The sequence below is a fragment of the Cinclus cinclus genome, chromosome 9, assembly GCF_963662255.1.
Source record: "Cinclus cinclus chromosome 9, bCinCin1.1, whole genome shotgun sequence".
Taxonomy (NCBI): domain Eukaryota; kingdom Metazoa; phylum Chordata; class Aves; order Passeriformes; family Cinclidae; genus Cinclus; species Cinclus cinclus.
In genome coordinates, this window is record NC_085054.1 from 20,454,783 (window position 1) to 20,482,075 (window position 27,293).

Consider the following 27,293-nt stretch of genomic DNA (forward strand, 5'->3'; position numbering starts at 1 on the left):
TGTTAAGTATGCAGAGTTATCAGAACATAAACTTCTCTAATGACAAGTGCAAATTTTACACAATAAATACACCAGACATGACGCATCCACCAGAAATTATCTTCATAAACACAGCACACAGAGCCCTTGGCTCTTGTATGAACTGGAGAACCATGTGGAGAAAAAGACAAGATACTTTTGGAACAAGTACTGAGTTCAAAAGCCATGCTGTGATTTTCAGCCCTCAAGCAGGCAGTGCTCGACAGTTTCAAAGCTGAATCATTACTCCACCTCCTCCATTACATTTTATGGTCTCTTCTCTGGTATTTGTTTGATTTTCCAGTCTGCTTTAGATCTTTCAGGAACAACTTGAGAGGTGCTTCAAGCTCATAAAGCACAGTTTTGATTTATAGCTTTGTGCAGTATTAAATAATAAATAAGCAAGAAGCTTAAAATAATGTGTTACCAGGACCTGGCCTTCATAATATTTTCCACTCAATAACTCCAAGCACAAATTTTCCACTCACAACAGAAAACCTGTAAGAGGAGCTGCATTATTGTAAAGCACAACAGTAAATTTCTTCTGAGGTAGCAAGACCAAACTCAGACAAAAACACTGCACAAAATTTCTAAACACAAGGATAAGGCTTACATTTTTTCCACTTGTATTCTTCAACTTTAATTTATACCACTGCCACCCTCCTTCTCGTGGTAAGCATTCCACATTGACAACACGAGGTTGGAAAAGGTGCAGGGAGACATAAGTCTCCTCAAAGGATTCCTGGTGTAACCTTTTCAAGAATTTACAGTGATGATGCCATCACGGCTCACCAACTCCAACACACACTGGGAGCCTAAGGCAAAACTCACCCCAAACGCCCTCAGACCAGGTAATCGCCCTTGTCCTTGTCAGCACTCGGGCTTTCTGATCCCTTCTCGTGTCTCGGGGCTCCTCGCACACCTCACCGCACCAAAGGATGCGGTGCAGAGCCATTACTGCTGCATGAGGCTGGAAAAGGCATCGCTGTACACACAGCACGTACCTGCTGCTCCCGCAGCACGAGGGAGCCCCGAAACAGCCCGGATCCCTCTGTCAGCCCTCCCGAAACCCCGAAACAGCCCGGATCCTTCTGTCAGCCCTCCCGAAATCCCAAAACAGCCCGGTTCCCTCTGTCAGCCCTCCCGAAACCCCGGCACAGCCCGGATCCTTCTGTCAGCCCTCCCGAAACCCCGGCACAGCCCGGATCCCTCTCTGAGCCTTCCCGGAGCCCCGGCACGGCCCGGATCCCTCTCTGAGCCTTCCCGGAGCCCCGGCACAGCCCGGTTCCCCCTGTCAGCCCTCCCGGAGCCCTGGCACAACCCGGCACAGCCTGGCACAGCCCGGCACAGCCCTGGCAAAGCCCTGGCACAGCCCGGCCCGGCCCGGCCCGGCCCGGCCCTCACGGCGGCCCCACGGCGGTCGCTCGGCAACGGGGCAGCCGCGCTGGGCCGCACCGCTCGCGGCTGGGCCGGGCGAGATCCTCACAGCGGCACTCCAGCTCCTCTGATGGCGAAAGCACACAAAAAAAGAGTAAAATAAGTGGTGGGGTTTTTTTTTTTTTTTTTTTTTTTTTTTGTTTTGTTTTGTTTTGTTTTTTTTTTTTTGTTTTTTACCACCCCCCCGCCAAGTAAGCGTCATTTTCCGGAATCCCAGTGCGGCCACAGACAGAGCAGAGGCACGTTTTTTCTCTTTTAAAAACTCTAAAACTCTCATCTTTTAACGCCTAAATTGGTCTTACTTGGTTTAAAACAGATTTTGAAAGGTTTATTACAATACTTTTTTTTAAAAAAACCCTCTTTTTCTCCCCCCACCACTCTTCCCCACTTACATGTTGTTGCTTTTAGGATTAAAGAACCATCCCTTGGAAAGTAACCCTGAAAGCCTTTCTTCCGTGTATTTTTCATACCACCCATAAATTATGAGGGTTTTTTACCTAAGTGGGTACAGGAGAGAAGGGAAAGCAAAGAAAGCAAAGTTTTCTTCTCTTTTTTCCCCTCCCCTTCAGACAGGTGATCTGGACAACATTCATTTTGGATAAAAATGTAAACAAGAAAAGCTTCAGATCATAAAATTCAGATCCCAGAACATAGTTCCCATACTTTAGTAAGATGCAATTGCTTATGGTTAGAAAAAATTATTCCTATAACCTTGACATGATGTCTCAAATATCGGCTTAATATAAAAACCAGAATTGTTTCCACAATGAGTTTTTTCCTTACATATTCTAAGAATAAAATTGTTCACTTTCAGTTTTTCTAACATAGAGGTAAAACAGAATATTTTCCCCCACAATTCACATGTACATCAGTCTGTTTGGACAGTGACAGCTGAATGCAAAACAAAAACCATGTCTGCTTCCACATCAGGGAGTCTAAACATGATACACCTCTACAGGAGCACTCTAAAGTTTCTTGGGAAGCAGCAAATGAGTGGAAAAGGTAGGTGAAAAGAGGGGATTATCAGCCAAAAAACCTTCAGATTTCCTTGGGAAGGCTGATATAAATAAAGAATGTTAACCTGGGTTTAAATAGTTGATTCTTGCCAAAGTTTTGTCTCTGTATTCCAAGTGTCAGATGAAAAATGCGTGGCCTGATTGCCAAGCTGTAGTAAAGGCATTGCAAACAATTTAATTATTTAGCAAAGGGAGGAGAAAAATCAGCAATTTCAAGCACTAATGGAATTTTTAAGTATTAATAAATAAATATTTACCATCAAAGTTAGTAACTGTTTGATAAGTAAACAATGCTACAATCAGAGTAGTACCAAGAAAAGTAATTTCTTTTATTTACTCCTCAAGTTAAAATGAGGAGTGAACAAATTGAGATGCTTCTTTTTCAGTTTAAATACCAGCCTTGAAAGAAATTCAAACTGTGACAAATTGTCAAGGGGTATTCTGAGTAGGTATAAAAGCAAATGCACACAGCTATTGTTTAATTAAACAAACAATCTCATTTGAGGTTCTGTGAATTCTCGGTAATAATTCTTTGTAGTCTGCTGCTGCTGTTAGGTTTCCCAGCTCTCCCTATTACTGGGCTGACATCTGCTGTAAGTCAATCAATGATTTGCACAGGTGAGAATTTCCCAGGTTTTATTTTACATCCGTATTCTTTCAAACGCTCAGCCTGTGCATAAATAAAATGGGAGGATCACAGATTATTAATTTACACCGTAAGTGTTTAAATCCAACATCAACTATCCAGACTCCTGAGCCTATTTTGGAAAAAGCCCCACACTTCAAAGTACATTCAGAAGCAAAGCTTTCCGAATTACACAAATGCAAGAAAGAGTACTGGCTTTAAGGGAAGATGCTGCAATATGAATGGAATAATAAAATATTCCTTCAGCCAAAGGAAGAGAGAGAAAGACTTGGCTCCCCACTGAGATGATGCAACATTGTCAGTGTGGTTTATTCAGGCTACTACAGTGACATTGTCTGGCTGCCTCTCAGACCCCCTTTCAACAGTTTGTTTAACCCTTTGATATTTTCAACCAAACTCTGTGGGGAAGCAGATGTCTTCAAGAAATGAAATTCCCTGCAAGTTTAGTGTAGCAGGGAAGGGCCAGGGAAGACTGAAGTATTTGCCATTTTGAGAGAAATGGATGCTGTGTGAGTGTGGTGGATGAGCAGAACAAAGCTAGTGTGGGGTTAAGCAAAGGCTGCCGCTTGCCTGACTGCTGCTCTGGGACTGTGGGGAGATACAAGGGTGGTGTGTAGGGAAAGAGGGAGCATTGCAACTCAGCAATCTTAATGGTTCACATATCGAGATGAGCTGGAGTCTGGATGGGCATGGAAAGGGCAGCACTTGCTAGAAAACCCAAATTCCTTCATTGTGCTGCTCAGTGGATGACTCATTTCATCCAGTGGCAGGATTTTCAGTGCACAGGCAATTAACCATATATTTTTTCCAGTCATTGACTTTACTGGTAAACCTGGGGAACATCTGTGTTCTGGGCAGCCCTTCATGAAATTTGACTTGTCTGGTAATGGTAAATTGGAATAGGTAGTAAAAGATGTTTTGAGACAAGCTGAGGATTGTCATGCTTTGAGAAAGAGCCCTGGTACACCGTGGAAACTTTGTCTTTGGAAACTTTGAAGCTGTTATCAGTATTGTGCTAGAAGTGAATGTGACAAGCAAGGGTTTGGAGCACCTGCCTTGGCAGCTGGGAACTCATACCCAGCTAAGCACACAGCCCCTTTACAATAGTTTTGCCATAGAAACAAAAAGGAGGAGGAACAACAAAGAGTGCTCTGCTGACAGGTGAGGGGACTGCCAAGGAATTGTCTTTGGGAAACCCAGGATGTCTGGAATCTACATCCAAACAACGAGGTACCAGTGGGATCCAAATGCAATGACACCTTGCAGCCTATAGTATTGGGATGAAATGCAGACTGGTTGTTTCTTCAGATGCTGGATAAGAGGATGAAATCTAGGGAGTATTTGGAGTCCTCTTTGGAAGGGAAGAGCAGATTCCCTGTTTATCCCAGACTAGAAGTTGTCTTCAGCTCTAGCAGCTGTGCTCAGCTGGGCTTGGTGGGACATTCAGGCAGCTGGCTCACCTGCAGCAGGATCTGCCAGCTTCCCGATTTCTGGCTCTCAGGGATGTGTGCTTCCTGTGGGAAGCATGTGCAAAGCTGTTGAGAGCAGAAGCAGTGCAGGCAGCCTGAGTCACATTCCTCCAACTCGGCTTCTCAGCAGAGCACTTAGTCCGGGGCTGTACTTTCCCTTGATTGATTGCCCCTGCCACTGTGGGGCTGACATCTTACAGGGGTGTCCTGCTTGGTCCCTTATCGTGGGAGCCTGAGGAATGATCATTCCCTAGCGACACCAGTCGATAACAGTGAATAATAGCCAGGAAGGGAGGCAGACAGCAGTAGGAACATGCCCAAGAGAGGTGCTGTAATTCTTGGGACAGGGCGCTTCTGCAGGGGAGGAGGAGAGCTTGCAGGGTGGACAGGAGGGGGGGTCCTGCGGCTGTTGATGCTCTCTAGAGCTCAGCAGCTGGAGAGAAACATTGGCTAAGGATGGTCAAAGCTGGGAAGAGAAAAAAGCAAGGAGGGAAAATGATGAAGTGAAAAGAGCTAGGAACCACGCTGGGGAGCATACAAACAGCCTGCTGACCTCTGATGCGTGAGGGATGAAGAAAACAGACTGTGAGTGACTATGTGGACCATCTGGGTGATCTTCTGGATTTCAACTGTCCCGGTAGGTGCTCAGACCTATTTATTCCTGTTTGCATGGAATCACATGTTATCTGAGTAATTCTGAGCACCTTTATTCCATGAAGTTGTGGTGTCTCTGTTTAAAAAGATCTGTGTAGATCCTAGGATTTTAAAATTTTATTCTTGCTTCTTCTGCTCCCTGCACCAATTGACAGTGGTCAGATGATTAGATGCTGGATGCCTCAGTTTCTCCACCTTTATAAAGACAGAAGTGTTACTAACCCACTTTGACAAACACAGCAGGTACTATGATGAAGGAGAAAATATTTGACTCCATTCAGAGAAGTTTTACTGATTTATACCAGCAATCAATCCCTTAAGCGACAATGCCCACATCTAGCATTCAGATTAGATTTAGATTGAAGGAATGTGAAGCGATGTCTGTACCACAAAGTTTGGTTTCTATTTTTTAGCTTTATCACTGTACTGAGATTTTTGTGGCAGATTGTCACTGCTGAGCTCCAGGCTCTTGGACCAGTCAGAAAGGAGAGTGAAATATGGGCTGTGATCTCCAGGTGCTGCTCAGGTTATTCAGATCTTGAATGCATATAAAACAAGGGGTGAAATATGTCTAGCTTGGGTGTGAGAAGTTGGGAAAGGATCAAATCACTGTTTCATTTCAACAAATGGGAAAATCAATTTATTTGTCCCAGCAGGGGATTTGGTTCCAACTTTGAGAAAACCTGAGCTCAGCCTAGACATTTTAATTGCAGAGTGAATGCAATCTTCAAACCTTTTTCCTTTTGATAATCTTCTGCAATAAAAATTGTGACTGTCATGGTGTTCTTGTAATTTTGGTTTCTTATTCTTTGTGCTTCCTAAAGGACTCTGTAAATAGATGTCACTGCTAAGGGTGTCCCCAAGAGCACCTCCTTCTATTGGTTCTTCTAATCTTTCAAAATACCTATTTTGATGTTGCCAGGCATCTTTTGCTCCTTAAATCCTCTCATTACGTTAAATCCACTTATTTTAAAATGAAATGGCTGTGAATTCTGTACAATGTTTAGATCCATTCATTTCACAGTTTAAAAACTGTGTTGGCTGCTGCTACCAATACTGCAGCTTTTTTCCTGTTCTGGAAATTTATTTATCACAGTTATATCTGTTTGGAATGGGTTTGGTATCTTGCCTTTAACCAGAATATGAGGACGGCTTTCTCTCTGACCTGGTTTCAGTTGGGATAGAGTTAATTCACCAGCTTTTTAGCTGGTGAAATGTGAAGGAGATCAAAACTGTTTCAGGGAACTTTAGGAAGCAGAGGAGGAGACATAGAAACCGCACGTAGAGGAGCCCTTTTCCTGCTCGTCCTCAAGCAGCAGGGGCAGGCTGTTTGCTCCCACTTGTGGATGGTAAACACGAATGAGACTGAGCACAGCTGGTAGCAGAGTGGGGTTATCCGGCCACGGCATGGGGAGCAGATTTCTCATTGCTCTGCAAACATCCGAGCGCTCACACCCAGCCTGCCCCCCTCGGATGCCAATGTTGGCAAAGACAGGCTCAGGGACAGTGTTGGTGGAGAACAAGGTCTTTAAACCCTCACCTGGAAGCTCTCTGCTTTCCCTGTGCTTAAATTCCTATTAGTTGCACATCTATTACCACGAAGTGGTATCCAGCTGATTAAAAGAATAGGGTGGAATCACTTTGTGGGGTAAAAGAACAATTGTAAGGCACGACCTATGCTGTATTCCTGCTTGAACAATAAATTTAGTGTAAGAAAGTAATGCTGTATCAGATCATCAGGGTGATCTCCACAACTGGGGGTGCTAAAAGTGTGTGGCCTCACTCTAGCCATAAAGAAATAAAACAGGATTTATCTTTCTAAAACAAACATTTTACCAGCAACATTTCTTAGAGGAAAACAGTGCCTACACAATATAGAGGCTTTTTTTAAGATGGAGTATTCCCCTGTTCCTGAGATCATTGTTAACAAGATTCCTAGCATTTATTTTTACATATGTTCAGTATCATGTTAACAACCCTCACACAAACCAGACTGGTTATGTTGGCCACTTCAAATGCTCAGCATTCAAATCCTGTCATCAGAAGAGAGTTTCTTTTGTATAAAGTCTTTGCATGTGTGATTCCAGAAAAATCATTACATTGTGCAAAACCAGGTGGTTTCTAATTTGTTTATTCCATGATACACAAAGACAAGGGAGAAAGATACTGAAATTAAACACACCAGACCAATTAGATGAGATATGATACACTGTTGAAAAGATCAAACTCTGTTCAAAAATACAATACTCAAAAAATTTCCAGCCAAAATAGTGGGAATATGGTCTCTAAAGTCTGGTATGCTAAAATTTAATTGTAGAAAAGTAATAGTTCTCATTACAAGGTTTTCAAGGATTGTTCTTTCTCCCAAATCTAATCTGAAAGTAATCAACAATGCTGTAAGATTTATTAGGTTGAGCAGTAATTTGATGTTGCAGGGTTAACTTTCTTGGAAAAAGAACATAAACAAATTCTATCTGATACTTTTCAACTAATAGAGCCTGATGACTTGCTTTTAATCTCTTCATTATGTGTATACATATATATGCATATATATATATATGTACATACAGGTTCCATAGTGAGAATTTATTGAGATTTTGGGTTTATCCATTAGAGAGAAATTATCTAATTCATCATAATGGACATCCACTTGTATTCAGGTTTATTGTGTCAAAAAGAATAGACACTGGTAAAATAATAGAAAGGGTAAAAGTACTTCTTTTTCTGAATGACAAAACTGCCGATAATTTTGCATGATTTTGATTTTGATTGAAAATTATTTTCAATACTTGTCATTTTAATGATCTGTATCTGTTTGTTTTTTTCATTCATTTTGGTCCAGCTGCATAAAACATAAACACACATTTAATTGCTACATAAGGATTGCGTGAACACTAACATTTCTGCATGGTATTATGAGAAAGGCAGATGGGAAGATAAGAAAATTACCTTAGGACAAGTTCCCAACTAGGTTCTCACAAAAATCTGGGTGAGATTCTGCTTTCAGGTGGGCTCCTGCAGCTACCAGATGGTAGCAGTGAAACAGGCTTGGGTGGTCTGCAACCAGTGGGCATATTTGGATCACTTGTGGCCAGGAAAATGACCTGCCAGGTGTATGGTTTAACACTGCCATGGGTGAGTGATTAATTCTCTGTTACTCTAGGAGACTCCAGCAGTGTCCTGGATGTTTCTGCAGTCTTTTGGAAGAGCATCCTGTTCATGTACTTAATTTAGCAGAATAACACATTTTTCTCAATGTCAGTAATGTCAGCAAAAGGCAGAAGGCATAAACTCAGTCTGTACTTGCCTGCTGCTACTATAAAAATGCAGACTTAACTGGGAAAATTATCTGTATTTCAAGGAAATATTCCCCACAATCAAGTGATAGATTCGCATGGGAATATGAGCATAAAAAGGGTAGATTCTATTGAGATTTTATAAGTCTTAAAAGGAAAAGTGATTCCACTGCTCTTAAAATTTCTAGATCAAAGCTATTCCACCCGTCTGTGACCTTCTGAGTGTCCTGAAAAGGGAGGAAGAAAAATGTGTGGAGACTCTTTCCCTGGAGGAAAGGAACCAAACGACTGAAAATGACCTGCTTCTGAGCTCAGGTAAAGGCTGAACAAATGCACATGATAAAAGCTGTTCTCACATGAGCTGCATGCCTCAAACTCAGATATCCCAGCATCCCTTCCCATAGGACGTATGCATTTAGTATACATATCTCCTTTAGGAGCAGAAAACCAGGTAGGATCTGTTACAAGGTTTTGAGAGCAGGATTTTGACCTTACTGTGACAGGAAGAGTGTGGGAACCTTCTAACCCAGTTGCTTGACTGCAATCCTCACAACTAGGGAACATACCATCAACAAAATCTTGCAAAGTGCAATCATCTCTTCTTGGACAAGGATAATTTAAAAAGTCACCCCAGCACATACAAATTTACTTAACTATATTTACCTTAAAAACCAATGAAGACCAGCAGCCAACATTTAAAACACAAGGCTTGATGGTCTTCACTGCTTCCTCCTTGTTCCAAGTTACTGCCACCTAACAGAGTTCTTGAATTTCAGCAAATATTTTTATCATCATACAAAGGAGTTTTTTGGCCTGGGAAAGTTGTGGTACTGAGTCCTGATCACGTAGACAGCTTTGCCTTCACAGCTGAGCAACTGGGGTCATGTGCAAGAGAATATTAAACTTTGCCTGTGAACTGCGTGTTAGCTTCCCCAGGCAGCTGCTGGGTCAGCATCTTGGAGAGAACATTGGGTGCAGGCAACACATGTGACTATTTTTTGTGTCTGACCAGCCATCACCACTAAGTATGGGGTTGTGTCACAGCATCTTGCAGACTGAATTGATTCTTGGTGACCTTTAAAATGGACAGTAACATGGGCAAGGTTCTCAGCAGCATGAGAAGGAACTCTCATGAGATGTGCTGAGTGCAGGCTATCCTGGCCACAGTTTGGCTACCATGTGGAACTAGAGTTAAGGTATTAGTTTCAAAGCCTTCCTCTCTCACAGAGAGTGTTGGAGACACAGAACAGTCTCGCTATGACCTGGCCCGAGGCAGAAATCAGAGGGAAGATCTATTGACTGGCTTTTTAGGATGTCTTGTATTTTTCCCTGTCACTGTTTTACCCCTGTCCCTTGCAGACTGAAGGGTGTGAGCACAGCTTCAGGGCATTACAGCCACATAGAAGTGACAGGATGCCTTATGGCAGGCTTCCAGCTAATCCACAAGGCAGATCTGTCTCATTGCATGTAAGAAGTTAGATGATATTAATAAGTCAGTATTTTTTCTTTCAGCAAAGAGGAGGGTAGTTTGTTAGCCTATTTCTTTTTCTGCTTTGATCCTGTGATATGGCTCTAATGTTCAGCTCTGTGTTTCCATGGCACCAGAGCTCCACAGCAGATACAGGTGAGTAAAACTCCACAGCACCATACAGGTGTGGACCCATGCTAGCACTAGCAGGGAGTACCATTTGACAGACAGTCTTGTTTTATCTCAGTCAAATTGTAGCTTCTCTGCAGAGATTTAATCCAATTTTAAACTGGATCCACATGTTAAAATTCATCCAAGGCCCTTTTTAATTGGAATTTTTAAACAGGGTAATTCTACCTAAAATTCTATCAGACTCTAATAAGGGTTTGTTACCTTGGTAAATTAGGGAGTAATGCTTCTATTCTGGGAAATAACACACCTGAAAATGCCTCCAGCCTTTAAGATATCTTCATGTCTGAAGTACATCTGGAGAAAATCCCATACAAGAATTTCAGTTTGAAGAAGAAAGAAACAAAGCTGAGGAATCCAGTGCATACCCTTGGTGGGTCATGCAGGGAGGAATAAAGGTGGCAAGGTGTTAGACACTTTCCACATCTTGTCCTTTCTACACCTGCCCAGAAGCTTTGACTGGCACAGGCAGGAAAAAAGGCAAAGCTGGGGAGAAGCTCCCACCACCATCTCTTCTGCAGTGCACAAAGGAATTCATTGCTGGGGAATCAGGCAAAAATACCCGAGCAGTGAGTGTTTCTTATCCTCCTGCAGTGAAAGGGAAAAGGGGCTCTGCTTTTATGATTACACTAGTTTGGGAAAGGGAGCAGAGTAATATTAACATAACCCAAGTCACCGTTACGCTCTTTCTTGTGCATGAGTGAAGACAGGAAAATTCTCTTGGGAGCAGGGAGCAGGGCAGGGAAGCTACTGTAGACCTGGAAGCCCTGATCATGGTGACACCGTGTATTGCTGCTGGGAGAATGCTCTGAATGCTGCTTGAGGGAGATCCCGAAGAGTACAGGGCTGTGTGAGGGAGATGGTGCTGTGTTTTGTCTCCACCTCGAGGATCTTTATCTAGCTGGGGGTGGGAGACATCAGCTTTCATCCTTGTGGCACGGCAAGAAGCCCACATGCAGTAGGAATAGCTCAGCTGGTTTTTGTTTTCTCTTTCTGGATGGAAACCACCCAATATCATAATTTTGCCAGGTGTTTCTGTGCATTGGGTCTTATTTGGGGGTTTTATGCCTGTGGTGTTGGAATGAAGGTTCGATAAACCAAACAAGCCATCATGTTATGTCATAAATATCATCAAAGTTGAAGTTTTGTTTGTCTTTAAACTTTTGCTTTGAAGTAAATCCTTTCCAAAACTTGTAAACTTTGGGGCACAGGGAGGATACCAGGGCTGAGGTGCCTCTTCAGCTGTGAACAGCTCTGTATTTTCAGGCACTAGGACTGTTGCACAGGAGGAAATCAATACATTTCTAGAAATGTAAATATTTTCGTCAGGCTAATGGAGGTTGGCCTTATAAAGCATGAAGTGTTTGAGGAGAGTGCTTGGTCAGCACTTTCTCCCCACATGTCCAGATACAGCAGGCACAGGGTAGTCTTGACATGCCCCAGTGGCCTTTTTTCCCCTGTTATGTTGCAGAAACCTCAAAGAAGGCTGTGCTAAAACCATTGACAGGGAGTGGAGGCAAAGGGGAATGATTCTGAATGATTTCAACCTCTATCTGGAGAAGAACAAAATAAGAAATGGTAGGATTGCAGTTTCTCCTTGCTACAAAGAGCATCAGATGTAGGTCTTCTCCACTAACACTCTGCCCCTCAGGCCAAAATTAATCCATGCCAGCATCCAGGACCTAACCAAGATGTCTAAATAGAGATCACCATCATACTGTGCTCCACTGGCCACCAGATGAGCTCCCTGATTCATCTCTACCAGCCCTGCCAGAAGGTAATATAGTCAAGCTGAGGGTGCAGCTAGCAAACTCTCCCTCCCCCCCTGCCTGTGAGAGGAGACCATGATAAGCCCATCCTCAAAATAAGCTGTCCTTGCACCTAACTGAGTGAAATGGGGTGAGTCTGGGCAACCAAACTCAGTGAGTGGTCTGTTGTCATTGTTCACTTCACCACAGCCTGGGCACAGTGAAAGAGGGGATTTATGGTGATAAAATTTATTTATGCTGATGAAAGGAAGACATTAATGCTGTTCCTCTCTATCCTTTCCCCAGTATGATGAGATTAGCTCAGCTGGTTAAAGGATAGTGCTAATAATATCTGGGTTGTGTGTGTGATCCCCAAATGGGCCATTCACTTAAGAGTTGTACTCTCTTTGCTTGTCCCTTGCAACTCAGAAAAGTCTGTGATTTAAGTGATCTGAGGTTTAAGTATCATCCTGAAGCTGTTTAGGCTCCTAGTCACAGAATCACAGAATAGGTGAGGCTGGAAGGGACCAATGGACCATCAGGTCCCACCTCCCTGCTCAAGTAGGGTCATCTAGTTGTATTTTTTTCTTATTTATAAAAATATTATGTAAGGAAAACATTAGGATGATTCAAGGTGAAAGAGTTAGAAAGACTGAAAATAAGTTTAAAAATCCCATCTGATTTCCTTCATCTTTCCAGGGCCATTCAGAAGTTGCCAGCAAACAGTTAGGTACCAAAAGGCCTGATGTGAAGTTCAGAATTACTCTAATTGCTATTTGTGTGTCTAATGGAGACCAGTGGGATCAATGACAAGAATGGGACAGATCTTGGAGCTTGCTGGGGCTGGTTTGAAGCAATCAGGACCTGATCTGTCCTATCCAGGTCTCAGCAGGACTTGGTCTATCTCATCCAGCTTGCTTTTCAGAGCACTGAGCATCTTTGTTCCTGTAACTGCCTTGGTCTGTGGGAGATGTTGCATGGTGTTGTACTGCTTGGAGATGTCTCCCACTGTTTCATTGTTGGAAGAAGCTTCATGGTGCTATGTCACTGGGAGATGCTTGTATAATACAAGATGTATTTCCTTGTTGTACCCCTAGGCAGATGTGCTGGAATGTGGGATAACATGAGCTGCTGGCCTTCAGCCACTGTGGGACAGACTGTCAATGCTCACTGCCCTGAATTCTTCCAGATGCTGACTGGGAAAAAAGGTAATGCTAAAATGATGCTTTTCTTGCCCAGGTGTTTTTTATTAAACACTTTATTATTTATTTATTTACAAGGACACCACAATCAGGTCTGAATTTGAAATGAAATTTTCTTTTAAAGAACAATAGTTACTTAGCAGCTCTGTTTCCAACACTAAGCTGAACGTGGAAAAACTGGGAATTAAAGTAGCAAGATCTTTTAAGTGTTTGTTTTTTCTATCCAGAAGGGAAAAGTGCAGGAATTAAATGTTATCCTGAAAAGCAGGTTTATAGCATGGTTTCTTAAGGAAAAGAGTTTTTTCCACTCAGGTTCTGTGTTTATTTCTTTTCTTTTAATACCTCCTAGACCCAGTGGCTGGTCCCAGAGGAGCTTGATGGGGACAAAACCTCACACAGCATTACGTTCACACAAGTTTTGGCAAAACATCCAGCTAGGCAGGTGGAAAAGATCCCCTTTTTTTGCCTTAATTAAGAGGAAATCTGCACTGGGAATTTCTCTCTTGCCTGTGAGAGGATCCATACAAGTGGCATATGGAAATTCAGGTTTCATGGCTCACCAAACAATTCAGTCAAACAGCAGTGGGCTCAAGCCACACTTTTTGTCCTTTTTCTGGGATATCTAAGCTGGAAATTAAGTGAAATTTACTCCCAGTAGGCTACAGTAATCATGAGGCATTAAGTAAGCCCACTTTCTGTTAATTTCTGCTTTTAAATGCCTAAGAAATGAGTTGATGATTCAAATGAGAAGGGTTTTGCATTCTTCAGTAATAGGGCACAGATCAATGAAGTCCAGCACTTACAGAAAAGCAGACAGATTAATTTTATGAAGGGAGGAACAGGAGACAAAGTATTAGAGTGTCTAATAGAGATTACATAACTCAGAGGAGAAGCACTTAATGCTCTTTAAATGAAATCAGACATGAGCCACTCAGATTAAAATAGAAACCTTGCTACTTTCTGTACACACGAACATTATCTGCCCTTTGAGCCCTTTAAGCTGGTTTAAAGCCAAAGGATAAACTACACAAAGGCATAGATCTCTGAAGAAACTATCCATCTGGCATTCGCCTCTTAAACGCAGCAACTGAAATTCCTGCTGGTACAGCCACTAGAGGGAACTGCTCCCTGCCTCTGGCCTTCTCATCGGGGAAGAAAGCAGGAATTTGTACATCCAAAGGTCATAATTACATCTCAGATGTTCACTGCCTTATCTTGAAGGTAGTCAGCTTAAACTTTAGTTGCCTTCCCTATCAAGAAACTGATAAACAATAATCAGAGTGATAGTGTTCAAAACAGAACCCCAAGACCTGGTCCATCATCATTAGCATCTTATTTCAATCTCTGCATCTGGCATTTTGGGTCAAACCTCATTCTCACGGCCACCTTTTTCTTTGATTGTATACTGTGGCTGGCTTGTGACTTCTCTGTTTATTTTCTGCTACAATCATTGCCCTGTTGGAAACAATTTTAAAAAAGAAAAACAAAGATCTGCTTGCTTCAAAAGAAAAGCAAAAGTTTTCTCTCCTCACCACTTACAAAGCAGATGGGCAGCCACAAATGCCAAAGGCATTTGTTAAGCCATGTGGATGGCTCTGAGCTCTGCCCAAAACCTCGTCTCTGTGCTCACATCTAGACTTGCATTTGCAGCCCAGACTGTCTGGTCCTTTTCTACATAGTAGACCAAAGAAACAAAATTATCTGGAACCAAGTAACAGAACTGACCGTGATGTCTCAGGCAAGGAATGAAGGAAGGCGTGAGAATTGTGATGATTCAGAGGCAAAGGCCACATCAAATGGCCCCAGTTCCACAGCTATCCCTTTAGCCAGAGTTCCTTCTTGTCTAGGCAGTTCTCAAGTACCAGTAAACACCAAACCAAACCCTTAGACCGACTGCAGACCCCCAGTCTGCTCTGGGTGGGCCATGCTGCATTTTCCCCAGTGTGTGTGTCACCTATAATGAAGGAGCATTGCAAAAATTTTCCTCATGCTAGAATGCTAAAATTCCATCTATATGATGTGCCTGACATAATCTCCTGTGCTTTTCATGTAATGCAATAGCATGTGCACACCAGCACAGAACTTCACCTCTTCTTGTCTGATCTGCTTTGACAGACTCGAGCACAAAACAGTCACAGGCATGTTTACAAGCACAGTGCTTTGCTCCAAGTTAAGTAAGTGTGTCTTAATAGTTGATGCTGAAGTAAAGAATCTGCCACCACACCACCACCTTGCTGGGTGCCAAGACAGGCTGGGGAGAACATTTTGGGAGAGCTGTTTCTTTCCTGTTGTTGCAGCACTGCAGCAAAACATAGAAAACCTTGCTTATAAAGCAAGCCTGGCCCTTTCAAAGATGCTAAGATGGAACAAGAAGTTAAAAAAAAAATCAGAATAATAGTGTGATAAGGACATACCCAGAGCTCTTCCCACTCAGGTTTCTAAGCATGTGTGCTGTGCCTTGCAGGTTTACAGAGGTGAGTTCAAATCAAGTGCAGACATGCTGTCAGGTCACCAGCATTAGCCCAGAGATAGCAGGAGCCCTGACTGTCCTGACAATTCCAGCAGGGTGCCAGAGAGGACAAACCATTGACAAACAGGGCTGCATATGAATCTCCCTCAGTTCCCTCAGCACTGCAGGGATGTTTTGCAAGAGCCAGACACCTTAAAGCCCTCATGGCTAAATGTGTGGGAAGAAAATAGACTTCTTCGGTGCCCTCTGGCAAGGCTTGTACTAAGAAGGACTGCTGGTTTCATATCCCCTTTAAATACCTGCTAACATTGCCATCACTACAACAAAGCCAGGTTTTCAGTCCATGTTTCCAAAGTATAATTCTTAACAGACAGATCAATATGATTAGGACAGTGGGCAGTGGTTTTATTTTTCTTCAGCCTGTAACATACACACCTGCTAGGGCCACTTTCTTCCAGTGACATTGTAAGTGGTGCTGGGCAGGACTTCCCACTTCCTCTTTAGGGCCAAATCTTAGTATGGACAAGTTCAAAACTATCCTATTCATCCATGTGCAACTTGCTGGGCATTCATCTCCCTCAGCATTAGGAGTCTAAAAGTCACACATCCCAGCAGAAGAGGGTCAGACAAACTGCCCTCTGTGGATATTAGTCCAAAAAATGAGTTGAATTCTGCAAATGCCCCTTTTTCTCCAAAGACAGCCACAAGGGACATAGTTGGACTCAAGTAATCAGCTTTCCAGAAGTTGAGCTTAAGTGAGGGGAATTTCTTCCTAACCTTTAATTTGCAAGTAAGCAAGGAAATCAACAGTGTAAAATAATGCCCAGTGTGGGGAAAAGATTTCTAGTATTCATTTAAATCTTACTGAAAATTTGTGACCATCTACAGTTTTGTGTTCTATTTGGAGCATGACAAACCACAGTAAGGAGGTGGGAACATTCAGCAGAGTATCAGGTTTGCATGGAGTTTGAATCTGTGATTGAACAAGTCATGTGTTTGCTGATCTTGGAATAGCGGCCAAGAAACACCAGATGTACTGAGCAGTATTATTTATGTTGCAATTAATAAAAACATCCATCACAGTCACCCCTGAGTGGGCAAACAATATTATGACCCACACAAGTACACTGGGCAAGTATGAACAGAATCAGCTCAGCCGCATTTTCTTCCAGCTATGCAGAGTGTACTGCCTGGGCCAACTTACTCTCCTGGCTCCTGGAGCAACCCTACATGGTGACTGAACCCTGAGGAAACAAAGATACAACTGGAAATGGTCATACCCCATTCTGTCTTTTTTTATTGTTATCACACAGGTTTTGTGTACCGAAACTGTACAAGTGAGGGCTGGTCAGAGCCGTACCCGAGACCTGACATTGCTTGTGGCTACAATGTCAACGACACAACCAACGAAGCCAGAGTGAGTCTGAGTGCCCATGACCACAGATCTGTTGCTCTGTGACCCTGGGGAAAAACACTTTTAGGAGAGACTGATTGATGTTGCTATTTAACCCAGGTGGGGCTATTGCTCTTGGTGGTTTTCAGCATGAATACTTCTTGCAAATGATTGGAAGTGGTTGCTCGGGGTGAAATCTCAGTAGTTGATTTTACAAGAAAATTCATTCATTAAATAGGAGGAGGAATCTTTCCTTTGGTGTGGGCTGATCTCTACCAGGCAGGCAAGGTAAAGATGTGATTGCATGTTCCCCTGCAGCGTTCCTATTTCATGACCCTGAAGACCATGTACACCATCGGATACTGCACCTCCCTTGTGACGCTGATGCTAGCCTTAGTGGTCCTGGCCTCCTTTAGGTGAGGAGAAGCATCTCTGGTTTGTGATTGGCCAGAACTTCTGGTCATCTCAGCTGACACAAATACTTCTATTGACTTGTTGGGCAAACTAGAAATTGAAGTATATCTGAAAACCTACACAGAAATCAGTGACAAAATTTATCGCTGAATCTTGTCTCCTAGAAAATGTCTGGGCTGCTGATTATATTATGCTCTCCTTTTCTTTCCAAATCATAGCTGGATGCATGTTGCAAATAGCATTTGCACCAACTCCCTGCTGAGGTCTTCCCATGATTTCAGTGTCCCTTGGGCAGAGTGTCTTTCTCCCTGCTGCTCTTTTCCCCACTTGAGGCTGTGGCTAAAACTTTGCTCTAAGTGCCACTGCACTAAGTTCTGGCAAGGTGTTTCAGGTTTCTATTAGCAATCTGACATGCAGCTTATCTTCACTCATCCCTGTAACCTGGAATTTGTACTGTGCTGCTTATTCAGTGAAATTCATTTCCCTTACAGTAAATGTCAGGGCGGCACCTCTGGGCAAAAGGAAAATCAACTACTTTGCAAATTTATATGCAGGCTGCACAGCCTCTGGACACAGACTATGTGCAGATTTAATATGGAAAACACTGCAGGCACAAGTGCAATGTGCTGGTAGAATAAATAAATTCATCCAGGTGTGATGTGAATAAACACCTTGGGTTCATGTTACTACAGAAAGGAGGGAGGGATGCTAGAACAAGCATATTGGCATGAAATCACAACTTTCCTGGCAACATTCAGCTTGTTTTAGTACCTGAGAGGAGCAGATATGACTGTAGCTTTTTAAGGTCTCCTCTAGGATATCCCTCTTGGGAGATGCATTAGTCTTCCTTTCACAGACAGAACACTGTTCTTCATTTGTCTGTTCATCATTAGTAAGCACTGAAACCTGATGTTTACAGTCACAGGCTCCTTACATTGGCCAGGAATGTCACTTCACTGGATCTCTCCCTCTTTTTCTTTTGCAGAAGACTTCGCTGCACAAGGAACTACATCCACATGCATCTCTTCACATCGTTCATTTTGCGAGCCTCATCCAACTTCATCAAGGATGCTGTCTTGTTTTCCTCTGAAGACATAAATTACTGTGGGGCATACACGGTAACCAGCTTGCTCTACCCCTCAATTCCCAGCAGGATCCTAGCAGGATTTAGTGTACAGGGCAGGAAATCTCCATCCCAGCTTTATATTCATCATGAAAGGTTATGGGAGAAGAGAGGTATGCTCTGTCCCTTCTCTGAGAACACACTAAATATTGCTGACTTACACTGCAAGGTGAGATGTGATAGTAAGATGAGGGCTTGCATTCAGAGAGTCTGGGACCTTACGAATTTTGAAATGTTTTTTCCTTTTTCTTTTTATTGGCAGCAAACTATTTTGAAACTTTAGGTGTGAGGTGGGGTGAGCAACACTGGAGACAATGGTCAATGCTTTAAACTAAAAGATAAGAATTAGGGAGAGGAACAAATATAGGCTTGTTTTGATTTATCCCACTGAATTTGCTGGAATTTTGGTGCAGAAAAATAACATTTTTAGAATATTTTAGTTTGTCTTTATCAGCTGCTTTTCTTGGGAAAAAAAAAGATTGGCAGTACACTCACGTGATTCTCTAAGGTGATATTAGTGTTACTGGTACTAAGAATGTGGTGATAGTGAAATTCCCCTGAGACAGTAACCTGAATCCAAGTGTCCATGACACATTCAGTTCTAGTGAGGAAGTTGATTAATGCATTTAGGAGTGCCAGGTCTGCTTTCTTGTCATGTGAAGCCCTGTCTGGAGGACACCCATTTAGTCCCCTAATTGCTATAAAATCTCTATTTGCCAAGATTAATTTACAGCTCACTCTCTCTATTAGAAGGTAGGCACAAACCCAGGCAGGAGCTAATGACCCTCTCTTTCCTCAGGCTGGCTGTAAGCTCACCATGGTCTTCTTTCAGTACTGCATCATGTCTAACTACAGCTGGCTCCTTGTGGAAGGACTGTACCTCCACACTCTCCTGGTGATTTCTTTCTTCTCAGAAAGGAAGTTCCTCTGGTGGTTCATCGCCCTTGGATGGGGTACTGGTTGTCCTTTTCAGTGAGAATAACGGGGGTTTTTCTTGCCTTTGGGATGGACTTGTGAAGCAGTGTTTTTTTTCTCATTGCAGGTGCCCCAATGGTGTTTGTGGCTGCATGGGCAACTGCTAGGCAGCTCCATGAAAATATTGGGTAAGTGGTATGGAGGGGGGAAGCTGGCATGCCAGGGGGAAGCATGCAGCCCCTGTGCAGGCTGTTACATGGGGTCCTGCTCATTTCTAATTGCTCGGAACAAGTAAATCTATCACCATCCTGCTGTGGTGGGAGCCTGGATCCTAGTGTGGGTGTGAGTAGAGGTACAGCTGAGCAACACGAGAAAAAGCTTCCAATTCCATCTGAGCATTTTCAAGAGTAGGTGGTAGCCTTCAGGTAAGAATTCAGACCATGATGTTTTCAATATCTGTATTTAACTTTCTGAACAATGAAACTTGGTTTCTTTCCCTTCTTCCTTTCAAAAATTTGAACAGTGTTTGTACTTTAAGGAGAGGACCTATTTCTGCCCAGTGCAGGTGGGCTGTTTTCTGTCAGACACCTTATACCACTCAGTGCGAACAGGAATTTAGTTTTGTAGAAGAGAGGCTAGCAGCCTATCTAAGGTGCAAAACAGACTAACCTTGTTTGAAAAGATACCAATGTTTTGGTAACTGACTGGACCTTCTCTTCTATTTTTACAGGTGTTGGGACATTAACACTGATGCCAATACCTGGTGGATCATTAGAGGCCCCATAGTTTTGTCCATTTTTGTAAGTCTTTTCTGGGACAAGCAGATTCAAACTGTATTTTCAAATACTGTGAAGTCAGAGCTCATCTACTCAACATGCTTTAGAAGTATGTTAATGAACTGATCTTAGGCATGTGTCTGAACTGGTGTGACCCATGCTTAAGCAACTTCTTCTCAGCAGGACTTAGTCAATAACTAATGCCCCAAAGCTAAGTTCACAAGAAAAGCCAGAGTGTCCTCCCAAGAAGCAAGAGCCTGAAGAAGATCAGGTTTCCACATCCTGTTGATTTCACATGAGCTTGGCTGTTCTGTGGAAGCTTGTTTTGGACTGTTTCAAGGAAAGCTGTGGAGGAGAAATGAGTGGCTGTACATTTCAGTACAATTACTTTTGTGTCTGCTGGTCAATGCCTCTCTCAGCAAAGCCAAAACCAACTTGCCTTACACGACCACTGGATTTTTTTTTCAGGAATGAAAACAGCTCACAGGCTGCACACACCACATATCAGTGACAGCACACTGTTCAGTGAATTAAGGCACAGGCGTTGAAAATCAGTGTGAGCCTGCCCAATGCAAGGGCAGTAGACAAGATGACAAGAGCAGTTTAATGTGTATAATACTCAGCACCTGTGTTTTGAGCATATGCTGGTACTCTCCTTCAGAGCCTTAGGTACCAGGGGGCTGGAGCTGCTGCTTGGGATAGTTGTTCTGCCTGACGAAGATGCTCTGGGTCAGACCATGCTGCAATTATCTGTCTGAAACCCTAGCCCAGAAATGTGAGCTGCTGGTTACTCTCAAGTAACCTGCTGACACTTCAAGCGAGACCCCCAAGGGCTGGTTGAGGTTTTCACGTTTTCCAGTAAGAGCCACTTTGTTTGCAAAACACAAACTGCAACTCTTGCACACTTCTTGGAAACCCAGGCAGCAGAGGTGGTGGGTTAAAGTTCTGGTCCTATTGACCAGTGAGCAATCCTGCATCCCCACAAGACAAGCAGCAGACCGCACGAGTGATTTGGGATCAACTTAATGAGGCCATGACATTTATTTTTCTTTATGAAACAACCTTCATGCTAGCAGCCACTCAGCAGTATACAAAAGCCAACAAGGCCCAGGCATTCTGCAAGACAAAAAGCACAATCTTAATTTATCTTTTGGAGGCCCCCACCCGCTATTGCCTTCCAAGTGTCCTCAAAACGCTAATCCTGCCTTCTTTAGCTACTGAAGGCAGAAGCCGCCCGCATGACTCTGCAGGTTTTCCCAAAAAGAGGCTTTACGCAAGCCCATAACCAAACAAACAGCCAGATCTCAAGAACCCAGATCTAATCTCTGTATTCCTCACAGCCTTCAGCAGTTCAAAGGGCAGAAAATCAGCACCGATAAACACCTTTGTGCTCCCAGGCTCATTCCTGCGCTGCCTGCGGGCAATTCCTCCAGGCAGAGATCCCGACGCTCCCCCACCCCCCGTGGTTCTTATCAGCAAAAATCCTGCTCAGCCTACACGGCTCATCCCTGGCCTAATGGGTAAAAAAATCCCCGCGTACCCAGACATGAACCTCCTTTGCTCCCCACCACCCTGAAGGAATTTTTTCCTTCACGCTCTCCACCTCTAGCTCCTCCCAGCTCTATTCCTTTCCTCCTCCCTCCGCAGCTTCCCCAAATCTCCAGCCCTCTCCAGACTCCCTCAGCAGTCACAGCCGGGCCATTTCCACCCAGTAACTTTAGAGCACTCAGGGACTTGCTGTGCCTGTCCCATCTCCGGGGGACCCGGTTCTTTTAGGGAGAGCCACCACCCCAGAGCCCTGCTGCAGTGCCCACCATGGGCGTGCAGAGGATGTTTCCCGGCTCAGGGCAGGGTTAAGGGTGCAGGGTGTTGCAGAAGGGGCACAGATCTGCAGGCTGTGCGAGACAAGGGCAGCTCAGCCCCAGATCTCTCCCCACAGGCTGCGAGGCACTGCCCCGGCCAGGGACAGACAGATACGGGATAGACAGACACGCTCAGGCGGCTCTGCCTCTCCTGCAACTCCCATTCTGTGCCTGAGGGTCAAACGAGCAGAAACAGCTATTGCCTCATCTGCACCCAAACTGAGCAGATCAGCATTTTTATCTGATATCCACCCTTCGGGAGGGAGAAAATGCGAAAGTAAGGACTCCAGCGTCGACTCTGTCTTCTCCCCACATTTAACTACTTTGCCTCGTGATCCCAAACCACACGGAGTGTTTTTGTCAGGGAACAAGGAGCATTTGTAGTCCCGGTTAGCAAATGATAGTTTCAGTGCTGCCCCTTTGCTGGCATCCAAAGTGGGGCCAGACTGTGCTGAGGCTGTCAGAACCCCACAGCCAGACGAGACCAAACCGATGCTCCTTGTTTCCCTGCCCTTTGGTGATTTGCCTGGATAACAAATCCTGACCATGTCCATAACTAAAGCTGCAGCAAACCAGCAAGGACAGCAGCCAGCACCCAAGCCCAGGGTGGCCAAACAAGCTGGAGAAGCAGGAACAGAGACTGGGATGGGAACACGGACATAGGCAGACCAGCCCCAACCCCTCTATTCTTTCTGCTTGGTCCAAACCCCCCAAAGTGGCTCTGCTGATACCTGCCAGTTACACAAATGGATACTGGGTTTGTTGTTTGGTGGGTTGCTTTTGCATTCTTACTCTGGTCTTTTATTTTTCAGATTAATTTCATTCTCTTTGTCAACATTTTAAGAATCTTGATGAGGAAGCTCAGCTCCCCTGAAAAACGGAGCAGTGATTTCAACCAATACAAGTATGTCCCTTACATCCTTTATAAGACATTCAAGGCCACCTGAGCATTTCTTGCTCCTTCTATACCAGCTTTTCCCTTTGTTTTCATTCTCAGGAGACTTGCAAAGTCAACACTCCTCCTCATCCCTCTCTTTGGGGTCCACTATATCATCTTTGCTTTTTTCCCTGAGGATGCAAGCAGCGGCACAATGGAAATTCAGCTGTTTTTTGAATTGGCTCTTGGATCATTCCAGGTAATATTTGACAAGCTATTATTTCCTCAAAATAAGAAAAATAGGTAGAATATATAACTGCAACAGACTTGAGTTTTTAATGGCAAAACCAAGCTGTCTGATTTCCCTTGAGATGCCTCATTCCCAATAAAAAGCTGAAAATGTAGTCCTGTGACCATGGTTCTTTTATCTTTTAGGGCTTTGTTGTGGCTGTACTTTATTGTTTTCTTAATGGTGAGGTGAGTTTTCTGTGTATAACATTCAGTTTTATTGCTGAAGCATGCCTCATTAATCAGTGGGATACCTTCCCCAATGAATTACACCTTTTGTCTGAGGGTTTCCTTCCCAGCTACCTAACACCACTCGTGAAATTCCTCCTAGACCTGGCAAGCCTAGGTAATTGTATGCCAGATGCAAATTTCACCTCTCAGCTACTGCACCCCTTTCATAAATCAGATAACATTATTACTGCCTGGGAACCGAGGGTGGGAGCACCATCCCTCGCACAGTCACACTGACAGCTGACTGGTTCTGACCCATGATACCATTATCTGCCATCCCATCCGTGGCTGTTTTATTTACTCAGTCCTTAAGAGGGAATTTATCAAAGCTACACCCAGTCCAAGTTTATTAGGATTCTTATAAGGTAAATCTTTTGGTAGAGGGACCTATTTCTATTGTAGCTGCATGACAACTCCCAGGCTTCTGGGCTAGAATTTGCACTAAAATGCTGCTGCTGCTAGAGGTGGGGGGAAACATACAAACCTAGAAGATCTAGAGCTAATTGGAAGGAAAAAACAAAAAAGCAGCAATGCAGTGCCTAAGAAAAAGTCACATTGAAATGAAGGAGGGTTTTGAAATACTCTGATCTTTCAACAGGGTTCAGATAAAAATGGTTTTAAAAAGAATATCGGGTTTTCTTGGGGCTTTTTTTTTTTTTACCTTAGAGTGCCAAAATATCCTGGTTATATATCTAAAATTAAAATTATGGAAAAATCTAAACCAAACACTTCCTAAGGCCAGCTAGATTCTGTGAACAGTTTCACCTGCAATTAAATAGAAAGTTGTGTGTCTGCAACAACAGTATCACTGGAAGTGTCAAGAAACAGGCCCTACCTTAACCCCTTAAACTGGGGCTTAAATAAATAAGCCCAAACCTTGGCAAAAGTAACCCACTTTCATTTTCCTGTTACACTGCTCTCTGCATTGCAGGGTTCCAACATAAACTAGCTGAACTAAGTATTTTGTGACCTTTCTACCTAGGTTCAGCTGGAAGTTCAGAGAAAATGGAGGCAGTGGCATTTAAGCAAACACTGGCGTCAGCATCTCAGCACCTCAGGGAGTAACGGAGGAAGCAGCGTGACTCAAGAGATGCAGATGGTGAGGTCCAGCCCACCAGAGCACAGGAGAGGAACCCTCCAAGGGTCAAGTGTGCTTTAACCCTGTGCACCTGAGGGTACCTCCTCCACACTCAGATACACATGGCTGAGTCGCATGCACTGAGCTGGGAGTCTTGTGTCCACATCCAAAGTGGGACTTGGCTCTAGATCAGCGGTTCTTGAAGCACAGCTGTTCATGTATATCCTGTGCAGCACCATGGTTATTTTGCAAAGCAGAATGGGCCAAAATATTATGCTCTTCCTTGAGTTTCTGGCCACAGTAATTTGTGTTTCTTTCCACACCTGCTGCTAGTTCTACTTTAAATGCGACCTTCCATTTTCCATGTGGCTCTCCAACATGTTCTGGGCTAAATCAGGCTGGTGATTTTTTTGTGTTCTCTATTTCTTCTGCTGCAGAAGCTGGGAGGACATTGAATTTTATATGATGAAAGTTACATGCCATCCTCCATGGGTTTGAAATGCAAAATTAATTAATTCCTAGAATTTATCAAGGTTCAAAGCCTTTCTGTTGTGGTGGTGGGTACTGAGAACATAAGGCACAGCTGAGCTCCAGTTTCCTCTGACTGCATAGCTATTGCTCCAGGGACTGTGGCAGGTTCAGACAGGTTTTTACCTTTGCTTCTTTTAAAGATGGAGGTCTTGGAAACAACGGTGGTCCAATTTGGATATTTGTATCATTTTGAAATGGTAAAAAAGCTATTACAACATATTCTAAGGGTGACCAAAATAACTTCAGTAAGGTAGCTCATCCCTATTGTGTCTGTACCTCTGAGACTTGACCAGCTTGTATTAGAAGGGAAGAGATGAAAGCGCTTGAGACATCTAAAGCTCAATTGAATGGGACAGTAGAAGCTATCTGGTGAAAGACAATACTATAGTGGCTACCAAAAATCTCTTTAGGGTCAATAGTTCCTCAGTGTACTGAAATTTGCAAGGCTGTGTACTGTAATATGCTGTCAAAAAGTATCTGAGCTACCAAGCTTTATGCTCTTAAGGACATAATCAAGCAAATGTTCCTGTTTTGAATGAGAAAGGGATAAAATAATTTATCTGACAATGGAAATCAAATCACCTACTTGATTTTGTATCCAGATTTCCCTAGTTGGGGTGATTTTTGGCTGGATTTCTTCAAGGGCAAAGATTATTGAACCTAAAGCAAAAGGTGTTTATCACTTCTCCCTCCTCCCATCACCTACAAGACATTGGCAAAACATGCATGGCATGTCAAGTACTGCCTGAGCAGCATTCCCCAAACCCCTCTGCCAAAACTGCTCCAACAACCTTTTAATCACACCAAATGCCTACTTGGTAGGCCTCTGCCATTTTATCAGAAGACAAACATGCAGAGAAGTTCAAAGGATACATTCAAGCTTAAATTACCTGTACCAAAGCAGGTTTTTGAGTGCTGTTAGCTCTCTATGAAACTCTGAGATTCAGGAATATTTTTTTCACTGGCAGTGCTGATAGTTATCCCCCACCTTCCCTGGTGCTGCAGGTAGCAGCACAAAGAAGGCAGCCAGGAGAGGAAGGGCACTAAGCAGCAGGGAGAGCTTCGTGATGGCTCCAGCATGCCCTGCCCTGGCTGGCTTTCTTGGCTCATGCAGGTCACCCAGCAGCAGGAGAGCTGAACCTCTTTATGACCAAGAAAAAAAAAAAAAAAAAAACAAAACCAAAAAACAAAAGAACCCGAGATGTAAAGCTGTAAACTGGTAAGTGTTACAAAGAATTACTTTAAACTTCTGTTTTTGGAAATGGCAGGGTTTCAAGTTGGTTTTGTCCTTTAAAAGCCAGCCAAAACAAATGGAAGGAAGAACAGAAGCAGGATCAGTCCCATGACCAAAGGAGAAGTGAAAGACCCTCCTTGAAGGCTGGAATGAAAGATCTCACTTTTTGCTGACTCACCCAGGCCAAGCAGAGCCTCTGAACTTCTTGGGGGTTCACTCTGTCCCAGTGCATTTAGCAAGTCAGATACTTCCAAAAAAAATGTAACCTTAATTTTTCTCTCTGACCTATAAATGAGATGAAGAAGGATGAAACAACTTGTACATGTCCTCTCTGAAAATTAAACATTCATCCTTCTAGCCAAAGCAGCTGTTTGTTTTAAATGCAAGTGCCTCCTTCCAGCAGAAATGAAGAAATACAGATTCAGAGATGCAAGAGCATGTAACTCATTAGATCTGATGCAATTATTGGCTCTCACACGAGCCAGTGTAAGAGCTCAGCCCTGCAGTGCATAGTGCTCCAGACCAGCACAAGACTGGGAGGAGCCCAGGCTGAGCATGATACCTATTTGTGAAGGGGCATACCATATGGTCCAGAAAAAAATGCAGCTGGATTTTATAATTTAAAATCCCCAGTTCGAACATAAATTGCTGTTTTACATGGCCACTTGGGTTTTATTTGTCTTGCCTGAAATAACCAAGAAAAAGGAATTATTCCCAGATTCTGTATAACATGTTCACTTCAGGCATCAAGAGTAAGCCTTGTTTGTATGAAGAGCCGAGGCTCCATAAACACTCCTGGATGACATCTAAATTTTGGAGTCCTCAGCTCTGGGGGAAGAGCACATCCACTCAGGAAGATACCAGAAGCAGGCAGCCCCTGGAGTTATAATGCTGTGACCTTGCCCTGGTTTCTGGTGGGCGTAGGAAGGTGCTGCCAAACACCACCACAGGGTTCTTA

The 27,293-nt window shown here is 43.5% G+C and overlaps 1 protein-coding gene across 1 annotated transcript; it reads left to right on the forward strand.

Annotated features, from left to right (window-relative positions):
• Positions 1 to 4,998: 4,998 nt before the first annotated feature.
• Positions 4,999 to 24,651, forward strand: SCTR (secretin receptor). Its single transcript, XM_062498139.1, is given in 15 exon segments — positions 4,999 to 5,064; positions 5,066 to 5,122; positions 5,125 to 5,223; positions 8,725 to 8,851; positions 13,039 to 13,149; positions 16,927 to 17,030; positions 17,325 to 17,422; positions 18,406 to 18,538; positions 19,343 to 19,496; positions 19,586 to 19,646; positions 20,189 to 20,258; positions 22,909 to 23,000; positions 23,094 to 23,232; positions 23,409 to 23,450; positions 24,475 to 24,651. Coding segments are annotated over 15 exon segments (1,530 nt in total).
• Positions 24,652 to 27,293: the final 2,642 nt, after the last annotated feature.